Source organism: Gymnogyps californianus, chromosome 10 (genome assembly GCF_018139145.2).
Source record: "Gymnogyps californianus isolate 813 chromosome 10, ASM1813914v2, whole genome shotgun sequence".
In the NCBI taxonomy this organism is placed as follows: Eukaryota; Metazoa; Chordata; class Aves; order Accipitriformes; family Cathartidae; genus Gymnogyps; species Gymnogyps californianus.
Genome location: NC_059480.1, coordinates 4795226 through 4812472, shown reverse-complemented (window position 1 = coordinate 4812472; position 17247 = coordinate 4795226). Strand labels below are relative to the sequence as shown.

The 17247-nt window shown below is 45.6% G+C and overlaps 1 protein-coding gene across 6 annotated transcripts in view; it reads right to left on the bottom strand.

Moving 5' to 3' along the window:
• The window catches only part of YEATS2 (YEATS domain containing 2), a 51808-nt gene extending 36194 nt beyond the window's left edge, over nt 1-15614 (bottom strand). For all 6 annotated transcript variants that reach the window (XM_050902099.1, XM_050902101.1, XM_050902102.1 and 3 more), the window contains exons 1-9: nt 15603-15614; nt 14381-14498; nt 11178-11275; nt 10978-11070; nt 7663-7905; nt 5352-5467; nt 4040-4201; nt 2224-2335; nt 659-703 (exon numbers count right to left, since the gene is read on the bottom strand). In XM_050902099.1, the coding sequence (XP_050758056.1) occupies nt 659-703; nt 2224-2335; nt 4040-4201; nt 5352-5467; nt 7663-7905; nt 10978-11070; nt 11178-11275; nt 14381-14480 (969 nt within the window). In that variant the 5' untranslated portion in view covers nt 14481-14498; nt 15603-15614. The remainder of the gene's footprint in view (nt 1-658; nt 704-2223; nt 2336-4039; nt 4202-5351; nt 5468-7662; nt 7906-10977; nt 11071-11177; nt 11276-14380; nt 14499-15602) is intronic.
• Nucleotides 15615-17247: the final 1633 nt, after the last annotated feature.

Below are 17247 nucleotides of genomic sequence, written 5' to 3'. Positions count from 1 at the left end.
ACCACGTTATCTACTCTTCAAATGTGTTCTGTAATCACAGCAGACATCTCACATTAATGTTTTCTCCACAGACTGAAAAGCTGAAGTAATGCAATTTCACCACAAAAATTTCCATTCATTACAGTACAAGGGAAAAATAATAATAAAAAAACTTTAGGGATATAGCAAACTAAGAGTTAATTAATTAATTTATTTTATTTTAAGAGTTCATTTTCCATGAAGATACTGAATCTTGACAGATGCAGAAACTTAGAAGTACATAATACACTGCAAAATTTCAGCAGGATAGTTGGGTGATCCCTTCAACTTAAATTCTTTATGTATGAGATCTGCAGCACATCAGAATGCAAATCAAGATATCTGGTACTAGAAGCTCCACAAAGAAATAAAAATTAAAACTGTAGTACAAGTTAAGTTCTTCACAAAAGAAGAGCTGGAAACAGTCTCCCCTGAATTAGAAAGGGGGAAAAATGACTGTTGTCATGAATAGTGACAAGGTGTCATAATCATTTCATTTAACAAGAGAGCAAAATCTACATTCCAGAAATTGTGAAATCAAATGGGTCTGACGCTGTGCTTAGTCCCATGTATCTTTTTCTTTTTAAGCATCCTTAAGGGAATCAAAGTACAACATCCATCCCATGACCTGTTGACTCACCGTTTCTGCGCCGAGTGTCTGCAGGCCTGTGTAGGTCCTGTCCAACTGGGTAAAACAATACAATATATTTATATTAAGCAGGGCAAAGCAATGTATTAGCTAGAATTTACAATACAATTTGTTTGAAAGGAGTTGAAACTATGTAAGTTGAGCAGCAGCACATCCAATTTTTTGAGACCACAGGGTCAGAAATCTGTGTGCTCTGTTAAGTACCCTCTCTTCTGCAAAAGCACCAACCACGACCCAAAGCCCACACTAAAGAAGAAAGGAGCAAAAAAGCTGAAGGAAATGAGATTGTTGGGGAAATATTATTTCAGTCTAAGAGGAGTCTTCGAGGAGTGTCCTTTTTTATTCCTGATGTCAATATAAGGAAATAATAATGAGAAAAAACTCAAAGAGATTTAAACTGACCAGCATGAAGGCTATGTTTACATCATAATTTTTGATTAAATAACTGTTCACACTGAGTATCAGCTGAAAAAGAGGCAGAAAATCCCAGAGGCATCTATTAAGACACTTATAGAGAGAAGATGGGTTTGACAGGCTCGTGGTGCCCCGGAGCTCAGGGCAGACAGGCTGACAGCCATGGAGGAGGGCTCAGCTCACTCGTATCACCTCACAGCAGCCACAGGCTCAGTATGTGAAGAGCAAAGATTTGCTCATTTGAATTCTTGTGTGCCACGGACTGGCTCAGTTTTCTTCTGTAGGCTGGGCTTCCTTCACTGCACAACATCCATCACACTGTTACTGATTTCTCCCCAAGTTATATCTCTCCAAATACATTTTACTCATCATCTGCATTAAATGTCCCTAAGTTCCAGGGGAACACTTCCAACCTTCTCTACTGTCTATATTTGGGGTTGCAATGAGGTTTCTACATTAGCATGAAATTCATTAATGCAGGCAGAGTTTAAATAAAACTAATTATGCTGCTCAAAGAAACAGGAAACTAAACCAGCTCAGGACTTAATTCCACTAATGCTAGGAACTACTAATTAAAAGGAAAACAAGAGCAATGGCCTTGTTTTCCAGGACTGCTGCATACTATAAAACCTATTGAGCGTCGCAGGACAGGTGAATGAGTTGAAAAAGAAGTCTCTCTTCAAAAGGAAGAAGGGGAATCTCAGCCCCTCCCTGCCCGCTCTAACAAGAGAGAGAATCTCTAGCTGATATGTGCAAGCGCTGAAGGAACAGAACAGATATAGCAATCACTTTACCAACAGAAAGATAGCCCTGCAGCACCCTGTCAAGTTAAAGCCAGTGAGAGCACCATGAAAGTCTCAAACTGTAGGGAAAAAAACAGGTAAATGCTTTGCTGCTCTGAGCAGAATCAGTTCCAGCTTCTGCAAGGCTGGGTTCCTTGGCTACCACATCAACTCCAATATAGCCAAGGTAAGAGGCTTTCCTGGATCTTTTTTGATTCTCCAGCTCAACTATTCATGTGCAAATAACCAGCAGGACATACACACAACAGAGGCAGAAGCACACACACAAGCAGAGCCTCTTCTAGATTATGCAGGAGAGCTCATTCAATTGCCTTCCTCTCAAACATTTTGTTCAAATACCTTCAAATTGTGTATGATATCAATCCTCTTGTTCTGGCTATCCTTGAAGTGTATCTGGACTCTCACAGGAAACTCTCCCCAGCCTCTCCTGGTCAGGTGAAACGGAGGTTCTCTGGAAACAAACGGTGATTCACATTTTGGATGCAGAAGTGGGATAGCTTTCACCTACCTCTTTTGCAGAAAGCCAAAGACTGCTTTTCTAGCTGACAACTAAAGCGATCTTCAGGGCTGCTATTCACCACAGAGAGAATGCAATCACAGAAATGAGAATTTTATGGCTTTGGACAGCTGAAAACATACTTTTGTTTTGCACAAGGGGACAGGGAAGAAAATGGCAAAACACTGTTGGATGAGACAACACGGGAAACAAGTGTCTTCAAAAAAAAAAAAAAGGCTGTGTAATACCAAATGAAAAATACGTGTTTCAAAAAACCCCAAGTCAGTTCCTAGGACACAGCTGCAAGGTGAGTTTTCAATGCAGCATTTTGCAATCACTTTCTGCTATTCCCTATCTAGTAGCAAGAAGGCACAAGCTTCATGTAATGCCAAGAGAACAACACACAGACAACAAGAAAAAGCTAACTCAACCACTGTCATTCTCCAAGCTGAAAAAGAAGGGCGTATATCTCTCTAACATTTACTGTTACTTTGTTTGTATTTCTGCTTGTTGTTATTGTAAATCCCAAATGTAGTTTTGCAACGAAACAAAAGGCAAGAGGTTTAAAGGCTATTTTTAGTCCAGAACATTAATGCTCACTACAATGACTGGGACTGTGTGACAAGAAATCAATTAACCAGACAGGATTAAAACAGAAGACAAACAGCACTGACATCAGATACTGGAAACTGAGAAAGGCACAAAAAGACAGCAGTCAAGCGTAATTTAGTATGTTATACAAGAAATACAAAGGAGTTTGCTTTCGTCCTGCTCAGGGTTGCCTTCTCAGAAACATTACTGAGCCACACCAACACTTCTTATCTCAGATAAGTCTTTCTGGAGTTGCCTTTCAGTAGTTTAATTTTGCCAGAATTAAGTTGCCATCCTGTACCTAGTCTCCCCACCCTCCTCCAGGAGGCAGCTGAATGTCCTGTGGAGAATAACTTCTTTGGGAAGACACAAAGTAGTTTGAAGACATCCTCCTGTTGTCTTGTCCAAAGGAGCAAGAATGAAACATTGACAGGGCATTTCCCTGCAGCAGTCAACAGAGAACTGAGCCCGCTCATCTCATAAGGGTCACAGCTTTGAATACAGGTTTGGGAGAGGACAGAGAAGCTGCCCTGTTTCTGTAGCACCACCACCATTACACTGATGGGAAATTCCGTGAAGCATGAAGCCAACGCCACTGATCTCACTACAGTGGAGAAATATTTGGGAGAGGGATACAATTCCTTGCCCAAATGCACATGTATCATTAAAACTATCGTTAAAAGAGCTTTCTGAGACTCCTCTTTCTTTTCCACACTGGAATGGATTGGAGGTAGAAAACACCTCTTCTAGCAATACAAGTCTAACCTGAGCAGCAGACAGTGTAACACATACAGGAGATGCACAAACTCGCATGAATAACATGAAATGCAACAACTGAATGCTTTTCCTCAGTAGGAAATTCCAAAAAAAACCTGTTTGGCACATTTGCTACATAAAACCTGATTTATTTTTGCTATTATTTTGGAGTAAGTCAAGCCAAGCCAGAGGTTAAAGACAGACATGGAATACTAAACCAGGACAAGAAGTTGCTAACTTTCTAAGAAACTTGGCACTGTAAGCCTGGCAAGTATAAAGACTGGAATAGTGACTGGAATAATTCTGTATTACCTCACTTCTACCAGGTCATTAGGTTTGTAACTGGGATGGAGGAAGAACCAAACTTTCTTGACAAAATGATTTATGCTGGGTTCTCTCCGAGAGCCTCGGACATACACCATCCATTTATGGGTCGACTGATCATTTTCTTCTCTCTTGTCAGGAGGAATGTACCTGGCAAAGAAATTAAAAAACAAACATAAGATAAAAATCCCAAATAGATAAATACCACAAAAAGTATTTCAGGAAAGATTAGGCAAAAAAATTGGGGATGGTAAAATGCCTATGTGAACCTTGCCCCTTGTACAGTTCTGCTCGTTATTCCTTACTCTGACAGTTCATCCAGAAACAGATACAAGTCCCATAATCTACTCTATGCTTCTAACACATTTGCTCTATTTTAGTGCACAACTGCCATATGAAATTCGTCCATTTAAACATCTGGCTCTTAATTAGGAAGACTTTTAACGTTCTACCACTGTCAAATCCCTTTCCCCATCTTATTCTGAGATATCAGGAAGCAAAACCGCACCAGAACACAACATCAGCAACTCTGCTACCATAAATACAAAAAATAACAATTCTTCTTATAAATTTTTAAGAAACTTCATAGTCAATACTTGGTTCCAGGTCTAGGCTTACGTAGACTTTCAAGACGCAATTCTAACACTGTAAGTCTCATCAGCAAATGTTTGCTACTTTCTATGCAAGGGGAAAAGACTGACTTGAGTAGTGCGAGGATGGAGAGTTAAAACCTGGACTTGTCCAGGTTTCCTAAAATGAATGCCTTTCTTCACTAATTTCCTCAAAGTTCAAAAGTTATGTATATTTACCTGTCCTAAAAGTTTTTGGGAAAAAAATTATAAACAAAAACTGTACAAATGAATTTCTTCAAACTATGCTGGACTTTCACAATTTTCCTCATTATGGTGGTTTGGGGTTTTTTTGTTGTTTAAAAAAAACCACATTGTCCCTATGGACACACTGAATTAGCCATTAGGACAACACGCTTTTCCAAATTTTCATGGAAAAAGTTGGGATTTCTAACTGGTTGGAAAAGGTTGAAAGACTCCCCTTGAGAGAAACAGATCTTAAAACCTCCATCTCTCTCTCTTCCTCTAAATAAAACAACTACTAAAACATCGGTTCCTCCCACAGAAAAGCTCATGCAGATACTCGAGGAGGGCAGCCTTGGGTACAGCGATTATTCAAGGGCAATACCTCATACTGTGACAGCCTAGCAATTCTATTTGTCTCCTAATTTTAACCTCCTGTTCATTTAATCCTGAAATAAAGGACCATCCCTCAGACTCTGGATACTAACTTGGAGACGTTGCCAACCACAATCGTTTTCTTCACATAAAGCCGTGAAGTTTCATCATTTGACAGTCCGGCATTTCGTTGTCCTGGTTTTTGAGAGCTTGAAACACCCGAACTGTCCTGAGGGTAGGGGAAGAAAAAAAGAGGCAAACAAAAAACCAAACATTCCTCTTAAACAGCATTTTGTTTGGTGCTAGAAAAGTAAGGTGTTGTTAAAAAAAGTAAACCTGCATAGTTAAATGAGAGACCAACAATGAATCATCCCTAAAGATACTTAAATTGCTATCTAGGCACGTTTAAGCAACTCAGGCATGCAACAATGATATACTATCTAGCCAAGTGTACACTGCAGGGCTTAACTGAGTGTACATTATGTGACATACCATGGATCTGAGCCATGATTTCAGCTTGGGTTTCAAAAGCACTGCCACTGCACTATCTGAAAAAAATCAAGCACTGCTAGAGTGGCATCATGTTGGTCACTAATCTGAAACAAAGCTAAATCTCCCACAAGTGGCTTCTGAAAATCTAAGTCTTTCTCATTCCCAGCCTCTGCTGCTTTGAGGGACTCCAGATTTGCTTCATGGTGAAGAATCAAGGCTGGGCTTGAGACAAGAATTCAGTTCCAACTCAACAGGGATAGCAGTCTGCCATACCACGTCACTGACACCTAGATAAGCCTACAAATCCACTGCAATACTTGGGCATAAAAAATCCAGCCTAAGCAACCTTATAACACAACCTCAGCTATTAAGCCGTGGCCAAGACTCCCTGGTAAAACAATGACGTGACAGCCCACAGTGCCAACGCAGGCTGCACTGTCATTTGCACGGGAGAGGCTTTTCTACAACTGTTGGATAAAGTGGCTGTCCAGAGAATAAGGGACTGCCATCCTCTCGTGAACAACAGAGTTGGTGCTGCAGCTTCCTGGAGTATAATCCATGGAGCACTCATCAGATGAGCGTCAGCATGGGGAACAGTGGATTCCCTAGGAACCGCTACACCTCCTCTGTTAAGTCAGTGATGCCCCAGACCAGGGCAAGGAGCCACAGAAGGCTGGGATGGCTCCTGCTCCTCATCACTCCCTCAGCCACCTCTGGGCCACGGGCTGCGTTGGTCGAAGATGTACCAACATGCTACACCCAAGCAATACAACTGCTCCACCAGTGCCGCCAGTGCAGAAACAAGTTATATTGGTCTGGTGGTTTATGATATAGGTGGGTCCACATTATATATTGTATATCTGCCTTCTGCTACGGACCTTAGGCAGGATTTCAGCAAACTGCAGCCCTGTTATCAAGGGTGTCATGCTGCTCAACAGAGGCAGAATCACTGCTGTTTCTACCATGTATTACTGCAACTTGTTCAGTTGCAGAATGCAGTCATATGCAATGAGATATACCCATCCTTGGTTTGGGTTAGAGGCTGTACACCTCTGGCAGGTCTGACAGCTTAAAGGAACTGAAAGGAAACTGAAGAGTTTCATCTCACCTACTAAGGCACATTTCACCTGCAGCCCGCTGGAGCTAACTGCAGCTGACAGGTGAAGCATTTCTGTAGCTCCACGACGAGACAAAGGGAATGGATCCAGGTCAAAAATAACCCAGAAAAACGTATGGAGGAACAATGAAAGAAGGTGTTTTTAACCCGGGTCAGTTTGGTTCAGTTAAGCAAACAGTGATATTAGCACAACAGCAAGCAGCGCCACCAAGAGAAAAACAACTCAAACTATGCACCCAGGCTCTACCAGCTCACGCTCCCAGGATGAGCTAATCCACCGGTGTCACTATGTTTTCACCACAGGCTGCTGAGGAGGCCAAACCCCAAACTCCAGTGGTTCAACCACTCTAAGCAATGCGGTCCCCATGGGCACCCAGGGCCAGGCAGTAGCATTACTTCTTAAAAACACTGCTGGCAATGACACATCTTGCTCTTCTCTCCAGGCTCTACCCTTCCTGACCTGACTTCCATCTGCACAACAAAACCCTTTGCTCAAGCTGTGAAACACCTCCTTCCCCAGAGGCTACCAACCGAGACAGCAGCAGATAGCTGTGCTAACACGAACGCTATCACCGCTGCCTGGCTGACCTCTCTGTTGGGCAAGACCGAGTTAAGAGGAGTTACCCAAGTTACATACACTTCAGTTAGCCTTACAGCAAAGCCAGACTGAGAGAGTGGGAGCAAGCAGTTGGAGAGGGTACGAAACAGATCTTCAGCAAGGTGGGTGAAAATATGAAGAGCTCCTGGTGCCAGCACCGAGTCCAGACAGAGCACACACCTCCAACAACTTGACCACCACTCGAGTTTTACTTTACCCGGCCACTATTTCTGCTCTGTCTCTGGTCCAGGCTGTTTGTCAGCCGCTCATCTGCGTCCAAGTTGCCATTGTCTTTGTCCAGGAGAAAGTCATTGTGCTGAGAGAGCGAGTCACTCTCAGAGTGGTTGGCAGATGGAGTGTCTGAGCCCTGGTTAGCTGGAGACGACGATCTAGAGGGCGATTCCAAGAATTTCTTGATTGAAGGGTGATTAAGAATTGTCGCATCACATGACCTGGTCCCCTGCAACAAAGAGGTCAGGCAGATCCGGTCACTATTTCCCTGCAGCACAGATAAAAATGAAGCTGCTTCACAAGAGAAAAAGTCAATGTATGAAGAAAGAGCAAATATTTAATCAGCGGCCCTGCAGGAAAAACATATGCCGCAGAAGATACAAGCTTAAAACGGTTCTACAGAAACAGCACCCCAAATTGAATCTGCTCCTTTAGACCTTTTGATCTCAGAAACCCACCTGGTTTTGGAAAGGAGGACTGCAGCCTACTCAAATACCTATAACGTCCCTTTGAAAATAACGTCTTCCCTTCCTGTGCAGACACCTATGGTCTTTTACCATACACAGAAAGGCCACAGCTGCCCGATTCTTGCAGGCAAGCAGAGTATATAAATGCATCAGGCTGTTTAGTTTTGGTACTCACTGGCAGTCTTGTCAATGCCTATGAGGCAAGCTACATGTATTAGCACCCTGTCTGCTCCCAAAGCTTAACGGAAGATAAAGAATAACGTGCTTAGATATGCTTGCAAACTTTCCTCAAAATGGACATCTTAGAGCTAATCTTAGACCCTCGTAAACCTGCAAGGGGGAGGATGGGGCGGGGGAATGTTTAAATCTCTTTTGTTTTTTTCATTATTGTGACAAAGGCCCTTTTTTTTTTTTTCCTCCTGTGTTTGCTTTTAACCTCAGAAGTAGCAAGGAAAACACCCATCACTCAAAGCAAGTGTCCCTCGGCCAATTCTCCTCCCAGCCACCAGTCCTCCCTGTCGCCTTGCTTGATGATGAATCAAGTCAGCAGCAACACCCCTCTGCCAGCAGCAGAGCACTGACAGATAAGCCCACTCCAGCTCCTGAAGCCACAGACTCACACTGGAGTTGCGCTGACAGCTTTTCTTGCAGGCAGTACCAGCTGAAAGAGGCTTTCTTCTTCCCTATCCGAACTACCTGGATCAGCCAGGCTGGCACAATTATTTACAGGGAAGGGGCCGGTCACAAAGAAAAACAAATCAAGAAACTGATTTGGGATTTTGTTTGTTTTTTGTTGTTTTTGTTTGGTTGGGTTTTTTTTTTTCCTTTGCAGGGTTATTTTTAATCCATGTAAATTCCCTGATCCAAAATTCTGCCAACATGATGGAGGGGGTGGCTTGGGGACAGACACCAGCACCACTATGGAGCAGCAGAACTGCCCTCAAGAGGTGGTAGGAGGAGTGGAGTTAACATTGTCCCACCTTGAACTTTAAAGGTTCATTTGAGAGCCTACTTTCCAATTGTCCATTAGGTACATGAACGAAGCAATTACCAACTCTCAATTACCTACTTAAGAGAGTTATATCCATATATCCAATGGTGGGGACGCATGTACAACATGACCAAAAAAAACCAAAACCCAAACCAAACCACCACAAGAACCTCTTTTTTTTTTTTACCTCTAGTCAAGTAAAATGACCAACACCTTGTCCACTAATTTGTGGGAAACTAATCATATGGAATAATAGGCCTCAAAACCCAGCAACACTGGCTTGAAGAACTGTTTATACTTATGAGAACAGGTTAGGAATTTGCAAATCATCTTCCTAGAAGTTCGGAATTAAACTACAAAGACTCCAGTTCTACCAGAAGCAGAAACAAGACAATCATTCACTGCTGAGTCAAACATACATTAATCACGCATTAAAAACAGACAACAAAGAAAACTGAAACCAGTAACAATTTCAAAATAAAAAGAGAACTGATTTAGCCTGCATACAAATCAGGACTTTTAGAAAAAATTTAAAAAGCAATCGAAGATACAGCTACATTAGCCATAAGCTCATAAAAACTCCAGGAAAACTAAACAAAGCAAGGATGCACCAGTAAGTTTTGTGAATACTTCAAAACAATTACAAAAGTTATTTCTGGCAAGTGTGAAAATCAGCAAGGAAAAAACAAACACCCTGCATGGCAGAACAAGTAAAGAACAGGGGACAGCACAGCTCTTGCTGACACTTGATGACACTGGATAAAAGCACTTTCAAAGATCAGAACCTAGCTCACATTCTTCAGCCACCTACACAAAAATCAAGGAGGGCAAAGGGATCTCCAAGCCTCCCAATACTACCATAATCTTTTTCAACTCCAATTGCTCAACTCAAGGTCAGTGAGGGAAAAACAAGCTGGACTTCTTTGTTTTTATCCGACTCCAAGTCTTCTGGAAATCACAACAGGAAAACCAGGAGTAGCAGTGCGAGCCATTGCTTGGAAGAGAAATTCTCATGGGACTAGAGTAAAACCCAGGTTTGCAGCACCCATCTACAGCTTCCAAAAATCAGCTCAGATCTTAACTGGAAATTAGATCAACTCCCTGAATTGAAAAGATGGTAACTACATACCTACATCAGTAGTGAACTACATGTCAATCGGGAGTCTGCACGAGTCATGAACACCCTGCGATTACCAGCCCATTAAGGACAGAGTGCTCAGAACTGGGGTTTAACTAATAGGGTTTGGGTTTTTTTTAATCTCCTTGTGAATTTTTAATCTCTCTGTGGTATCTCCTTGATTTACCTCCTGTTTTACTGCTGCCATCAGTCTGTTCACCAAACCATTAACAGACTGGCTGCCAGGGTAAAGGGAGGATGGTTTCATGGCACTACCCGAGCCTCAAGAAATCTTGATTTTTATTTTTTTTTCCTGAGAAGTTCCAAACCCCATCTGCTTCCGCTCTCCTCCTGTGAAATGGGAAAACATGTTCCCCACTTTTCAGGGCTTTGCAAGGACAAACTGTGCAGTGTGTGAGAAACAAGGTGCTCTCATGCAAGAACTGATGGAAAGAAAAAAAAAAGGCAAAAAAAGCAGAGTATTTCAGAAACCAGAACCAAGGGCTGCTGAACGACTTCTCAGCTGCTCCTTGAAGACCCGTCTTTGCAGAGTACGTGAGGCCCAGCTGGTGACACACAGGTCTCCTCTCCCACTGCCACTCCATTCACAGTTCGTATTCCACCATTTCAGAAAATCACATCTCAAAACCAAACATCAGCTGAATAGCAAGTGAACTACACATCTTCCTTTGCCTAAAGTCTTATTATTCCCAAAGTAATTTTTACCTCTCCAGCTTTAAGGAGACCAGCAGATGCGTAATAGTTAGCCACAATACAGGCACGCAGCTTATCCATCATCCTTCTTGCTTCAATCAGGCGCTACGAAAAGAAGAGGTAACATATAGTAACAGATAACCACTGCAGCAATCCCCCCAAACCCCGATACACCAGGATCTCATGTATTTTTAAGAACAAAACCTTTATACCTGATCTATAACTTCAATTTCATGTTCTTTACTCTTCATTTCGACAGCAAACTGTTCTTTTATAATTGTCTCAATCTTCTGCACAGCAACATCTCGAGCTGTACAAGGCCACACATGGAAAATAAAGAAGAAGGAAGTACTTATATTTCTATTTTTGAGGCTCTATTTGAAAACGTAAAGATCAGAAATCATCATGGAGTGAGAAGGGAAGGGATAATAAGTTCAGCACACACACAAAAAAAGGGAAGGATCATTTTTCTGCAAAAGAAAGTAATTTGTCTTAACAAAAACCACATGTATCTTTAAAAGCAAAGCTGGCTTATGTGGAGAGCTATTTTTTCCTTTTTAGGTCTGAGATGACAAATAACAGAAGATGGGAAGAACAGGACCAGTTTGTTTACTTCTGTCTCAGTAATGCTGTAAACATTAAAAGGAAAACTCAAATTTGCTAGGGCCAAGTGCAGTTACCACTGCGATTGCGCAGGAGTATGCTGGAACACTACGTACATTTTTCTGCTCTCTTTGGCCCGATTCATATCCAGGAAATTTACACCACATCATGCAGCAATACTAAGGCAAACTAATACTTTATGTGTTCAGCACTGGCATGAAGTGCAGCCTGCTCTGGAGTGCCTACAAGCCTTTTATTACCCACAAAGGAAACTACATTATCGAAAGCTGGTCCACCTCTTACAAAATCCTTTTCCAGCACAGCAGTCAAAAAATTTTAGCCTTTCAGCAGGAGTTTATTGACCTCAGTGGAAAGCATGTAGTTTAGCATTTCAAACTGTGCAAATACCTTACAGCAAATTAGCGGCTAAGAACTAAACTGGCATCTTATTGTGTTTTTCTAGAACATGTATAAACATAGGAAGAACAATTCTTTTTGCTCTACACCTGCCGTAGACTTTAATATTGCCCTTCCTTTAAGTCACCTCCATTATATCAAGGGGGTTCAAACAACATCTGTTCTTATCAAGTTCTAAGCAAGAACTTGGAAAAGCAGGAATTGTACTTCCCGAAGAAAGCCTGGAAAAGGTCCTCCAGCCTGTGTCAGAAGTACAGCGACCCCACTGCAAAGCAGATCAGAGAAACAGCCTGGATTCCTCTGTAAAAATCTCACATTTTTTCTACGTGGAATAGGAGGCAACAGCACCAAGACTTTGTTTTGAGCTTCAGAGGAAGCAATTGTTTTACTAAAGGGTACATATCTGTTTGAAGAGGTTTCTAATATCCCAATAGAAAGAGTAGAGAAATCAAAAGCAAGTCAACACTTTGCTGGTATGTTCCAGGTAGCACACATAATTTTGCTGTCTGATCAGGTACCTACAACAGGAGTAAGGCAACTGATGCTTCTACATGCAACAGGGGTATTCTAAACATTTTTTTTTATTTCCAGATACCCGTATGTATATATTCTAGGATCAGAAACAGTTCAAGCCTACATTAAAACAGAATTATGGTTGAATCTGTATGAGTAATACAAATTTAAAAACCAGAAGGATATAATTTTCCTCCAGCCATGAACACCATGCCTAGGAAATTCACATGTAAGGCTACAGTTAAAATAAACCTAAACAGATTAAGGTATGAGATGTACAGTTCAGACGGGGACAACTGCATCTCTGCCCAAGACTGATGCCATGCAACACCAGCATTATGACAATTAAAGCACTTTAGGATTTGTGGTTATATTACAGAGGCTTTTAAGAACACTTTATTTTCATATTTTGCCCAGCTTAGCGTCAACCACAGTCCCTAATTAAGATCATGTTAGTGAAATTTGTATACTTAAGGAATTCTTGTATTGAAAGTTGGAGATCTTCCATGAGAGGAAGAAAGAAGCCAATTTGGAGGCATCACCTGAACAGAAAGTTCACTTTGGCAAGGACAGTTTTCCAAGGCCCTGAGACTTTGCCTGGTAATTATTAAGACCTTCTGAAAAGTTGCTTCAGAAGCGGATTAAAAACCCGTCTGCAGTCCCCAATACACTCTACCACAGAGGGTGGCAACTTCTGGCAGCCAGGCAGGGCAGGCAGCTGGGCGGGGTGAGGCTCTTCTGCCACGGCCAGCTCCAGCACAGCTCCACTACTGGGGCCCCTAACCAACCTGGCAGACAGGACCTGCCCAGCAACACATTCAACCCAGAGTTCAGCCTCCTCAGACTTGTCCAGCTGTACGCCATCCTCCAAAACATCACCCACAAAGCCATGACCTGTCCCTCTCCAACTGGCAGCTCCGGCATCCTGCTCTGTTCCTGGATCTTCTTCAGATCCCACAGCCAGCTTCGGTTTTCTCACCTCCCTGTTCGTCAGCTCCTCCCATCACAATCCCCTCACTAGCTGTGCTATGCCAAAAATCACTAGCCTACTCCCTGTCCCAGGGGCAAGAAGCTCTACTCTCATTTGCCCAGAGATGACTGCAACCTGTCCCAGGCACCCTGCCAACAGGCTGGTTCCCAAAGCAAGCATATCCGAGCGTGCCAAATGCAAACCTACTCATCCAGCTACTCTCTCCACTACACTTCTTTATCCACCTTTCCTTCAGTTGGATAGCTGCTGCTCCTCCTCCTCCCTTGCATCTTTCAAAGACCCTTCCTTCTTCCTAACTTATTGCTTCTACACTGCTCCATTTCACTTTATCTGCCTACTCTTGCAAACATTTGTCATCTTCCGAGAGCCAGTCTACCTACTGCAGGGTCGTGGATTTCTTTTACCCTTACTGCAGGGTCACGGATCGCCCCCCCCCCATGCTGTACTGTGACCTGTATCCCCCAAAATGAATGTAAACAAACTGCCAATCTTTCTGGAAGCAGACTTCAACTGCAAAACAGATACACAGGTTGGAGCACATCTCAGCATGGGTAACTGCTGGGAAGATGCACTGGCAAATACTTCAGCAAGCAACAGGAACCAAAGTACATGGCTGGGGCCTTGGAGAGCTCATTCTCTCGCTGCTATCACGTACCAAAGCCTGCATCCTCATGCCTTATGGTTCAGCTAGCAGGTACAAATGGCTCCGTGTATGACAAGCACATCTTCATTTGGCTATACAGAGGTAACACTAGCTCCCTTACTCAATTTCTGTCCTTTGACCCCTTAGCTCCTACCCCAGTCCTTTCCTAACCTGTCTGCAGACAGCATGCACATCCACAGCATTTCTAATCCCACCCAGGAGATCCCTTCAGTTCAGACAGCTCCTACCTGACTGTTCGGCTGCTTTGTGACGTTTGTTGGGATGCGCAATGGTGATCTCCTCATAGTCAGGGTCCTTCTCTGCGATCACTCTCTTGATCCCAGACATGTTCTCTCCACTACTCCACTGAGAGGAAAAATAAAAGCATTAACGTCACCCACAGCGACCTTCTGGGCAGGCTTCAACCTCTCACCGTGGGGAAGCCTGCGGTGCACCTCCCGAAAGAGCGGGGACACGTCCTTTCCCAGTTGCTACAGATTAACCCACAGCTGCAAAGCTCAAAGCTGGTCCTGTTCTGCACGGTCCAGGAGCTTCAACTGCCTCCTGATCTCTGAAGCTCACCACAGCCCACGTGCATACAGCCGCAGCGGTGCTGCAATGGCAAACCGCTGCCCGCCGAAGCAAGGAGCCCCCCGTGCCCCACTGCCAGCGAGGTCTGCGCTGGGACCGGAGAGGACACCCAGCTGCGGTCCGATGGGTGACTTCAGGAGGGCCGGGTTTCCCTCAGCACAGGCACCACCACCTCTGGCGCGCGGCACGCGCTCGGAAGGGGGAACGCTCGGCATCGCCGAGCCGGGAGCTGCAACGATCCGCACCCCAAACACGCGGGGAGACGCCGAGGCACCGCGACCTTGCCTGCAGAGCCGGGCGCGCACAGGTGCCTCAGCACTAACCCGCGCCCTTGCTGGGCTGCCGGGCTTCCCCGCTGCGGGATAACACCGCCGCGCCCGGCGCGGGCGTTCCCCCTCCGAGAACCGTTTAACACGAACCAGGACCCTTCCCGTGGGACGGGGCAGCGTGTCCCCACCGCCTGCGCGGCCCCTCTGAGGCGGGAGGCCCCGGGCGCAGCGCGGCCCGTCCGTGCCCAGTCGGGAAGGCGGCCCCAGCCCCCAGCGCGCCCCGCCGGGCCGCCGCCGCCGCCGCCGCCGCCACCCCCCGCCTTCCCGCCGCCGCGGGGCAGGACCCGGAGGCGTGAGGCAAAGCCGAGGCCGCGCCAGGCGCGGCGCTCCGGGGAGCCGCGCGGCGGCAGAGCAGGGCCGGGCCCGGCCCGGGCGGTGCCGGTGGCGGTGCCGGTGGCGGGACACCCCGGGGGCGCCGGGGGCGGGGCAGTGCCCGCGCGGTCGGGCCCACGTGCGCGGCCGGCGCCGCTCCCCTCCCCCCGCCCCGCACACAAAGCCGCCGCCGCGGCCGCGCGCTCCTCCCCCTCCCCCCGCCCGCCCCGCCGCTCACCCCCGCTCCGCCGCGCGCCGCCCGGCCCCGCCGCCGCCTGCACCGGCCGTCCCCGCCCGCCGCCCCGGGGCGCTCAGCGCCGGACCCCGCCGCCCCGTCCCGCCGCCGCCGCCACCGCCAGCAGCGCCGCCGCCGCCATGAGCGCAGGGCCGTGTGCCTGGCTGTCCGTCAGCCGCTGGGGCGGGGCCCGCGCAGGCGGACAGCGGCGAAGGGGCGGGACGGGGCCGGCGACCGCCCCCGGGCGCTCCGCACCTGCCGCCGCGGGCAGGTGCCGCCTCGCCGGGAGGCGGAGGGCAGGCCCTCACCCGCCAGCCCCGCGGCGGCGCGGGGCCGGGCCGGTTCCCGAGTGGAGGAGCGGGGGAGCGGGGAAGGTCCCTCAGGCGAAGGCGGCCGAACCGGGGTCGCTGCTGCTGTGGGGACCCGACCGCGCCTCTCTCCCGCCTTGGGTGCGGAGGTAACGAACCGTTTGTGGGCAGTAATTCACCCTCAACACCGGAAAAAGACTTGAGATTAGCGACGCTGTAATGTTTCTGTTTAGATATATTAATGTATTGGCCTAGTCCTGACTTATTGGGTGAAACAACCTTATTTTAATAAGTAGTAAAATTTGAGGAAGACATTTTAATACAGAAGAGGCACGGGCTGACTGAGATACAGGATACCAACAGCCCACAAGTACTGCACTGGAGCGACGTGTCACCTCACGACTGGGACGGGAGCCCTGGCCTGCCTTGACGTGTTGTGCACACAAGGTCCGCTGAAGGGAGTTTTTGCACTGATCTCACTAAAGATAGGCTTCAAAAAACCCTTATACCGTACTTACTACTCACCGTATTTCATAGTCTCTCAAATCAGAGCTAAAATTGTCCAAATTAGGGTAGTTAATACCGCAGGTTGTGTTTGGTTTTGGCCAGACTCTAATACCTCTGTCAGGTGCGGCTAACGCCAAATAGTGCTTTGGTCTGTGGTAGTTCCATGGTTCATGCAGTGAGCTGCTAACCAGCATAAATTAATGTTCTGCTCATACATGTATTTGCAAACTTATTTATGAGGCCACTAATTAGCAAGCGTATGCTGAGTGTTCAAGGCTTAGCCATTAAAGTCCTCTTTTTTTCTGATTTCAGGACCACTACTACAACAGCTTTCTGACTTCTTGCCAAGCAACAAACGTGAACTATGGCAAATTGATGGAGACTGTTCTTATACTTGAATTTGTATCATGCTCATCAGGAAAAGTATGTATATAATGTAGTTCAATTTATTTTTTTCCTTTTTCCTGCTTAATGGAAAGAAGCAGCTGTTGTTAAAATATTGCCACCAGTTGACTATGTTCAAGACTTAAAATATCTTAAGATGGGCTTCCAGCCCTCAAAAATATTTCCATTGCTTTGCAGTCTGTGGATTCCCCTTCAAGCAACGTTACTTCTTTCAGGAAAGTAAAGTCCTGCAAGTATTGAACTTGGTTGTAACTTACTTTTGGCACCACAGTAAAAGCCACTTGGTTGCTTTAAACAAGCCTGGCCACACTGTAGAACTGCAGTAGACACTGTTGGCTTCCCAAGTTTTATTTCATGTTAGAAGGTATTTGAAAACCACTACGTATCTCAATAGTACAACATACAGACTCTCTCATCTCTATGGGGGT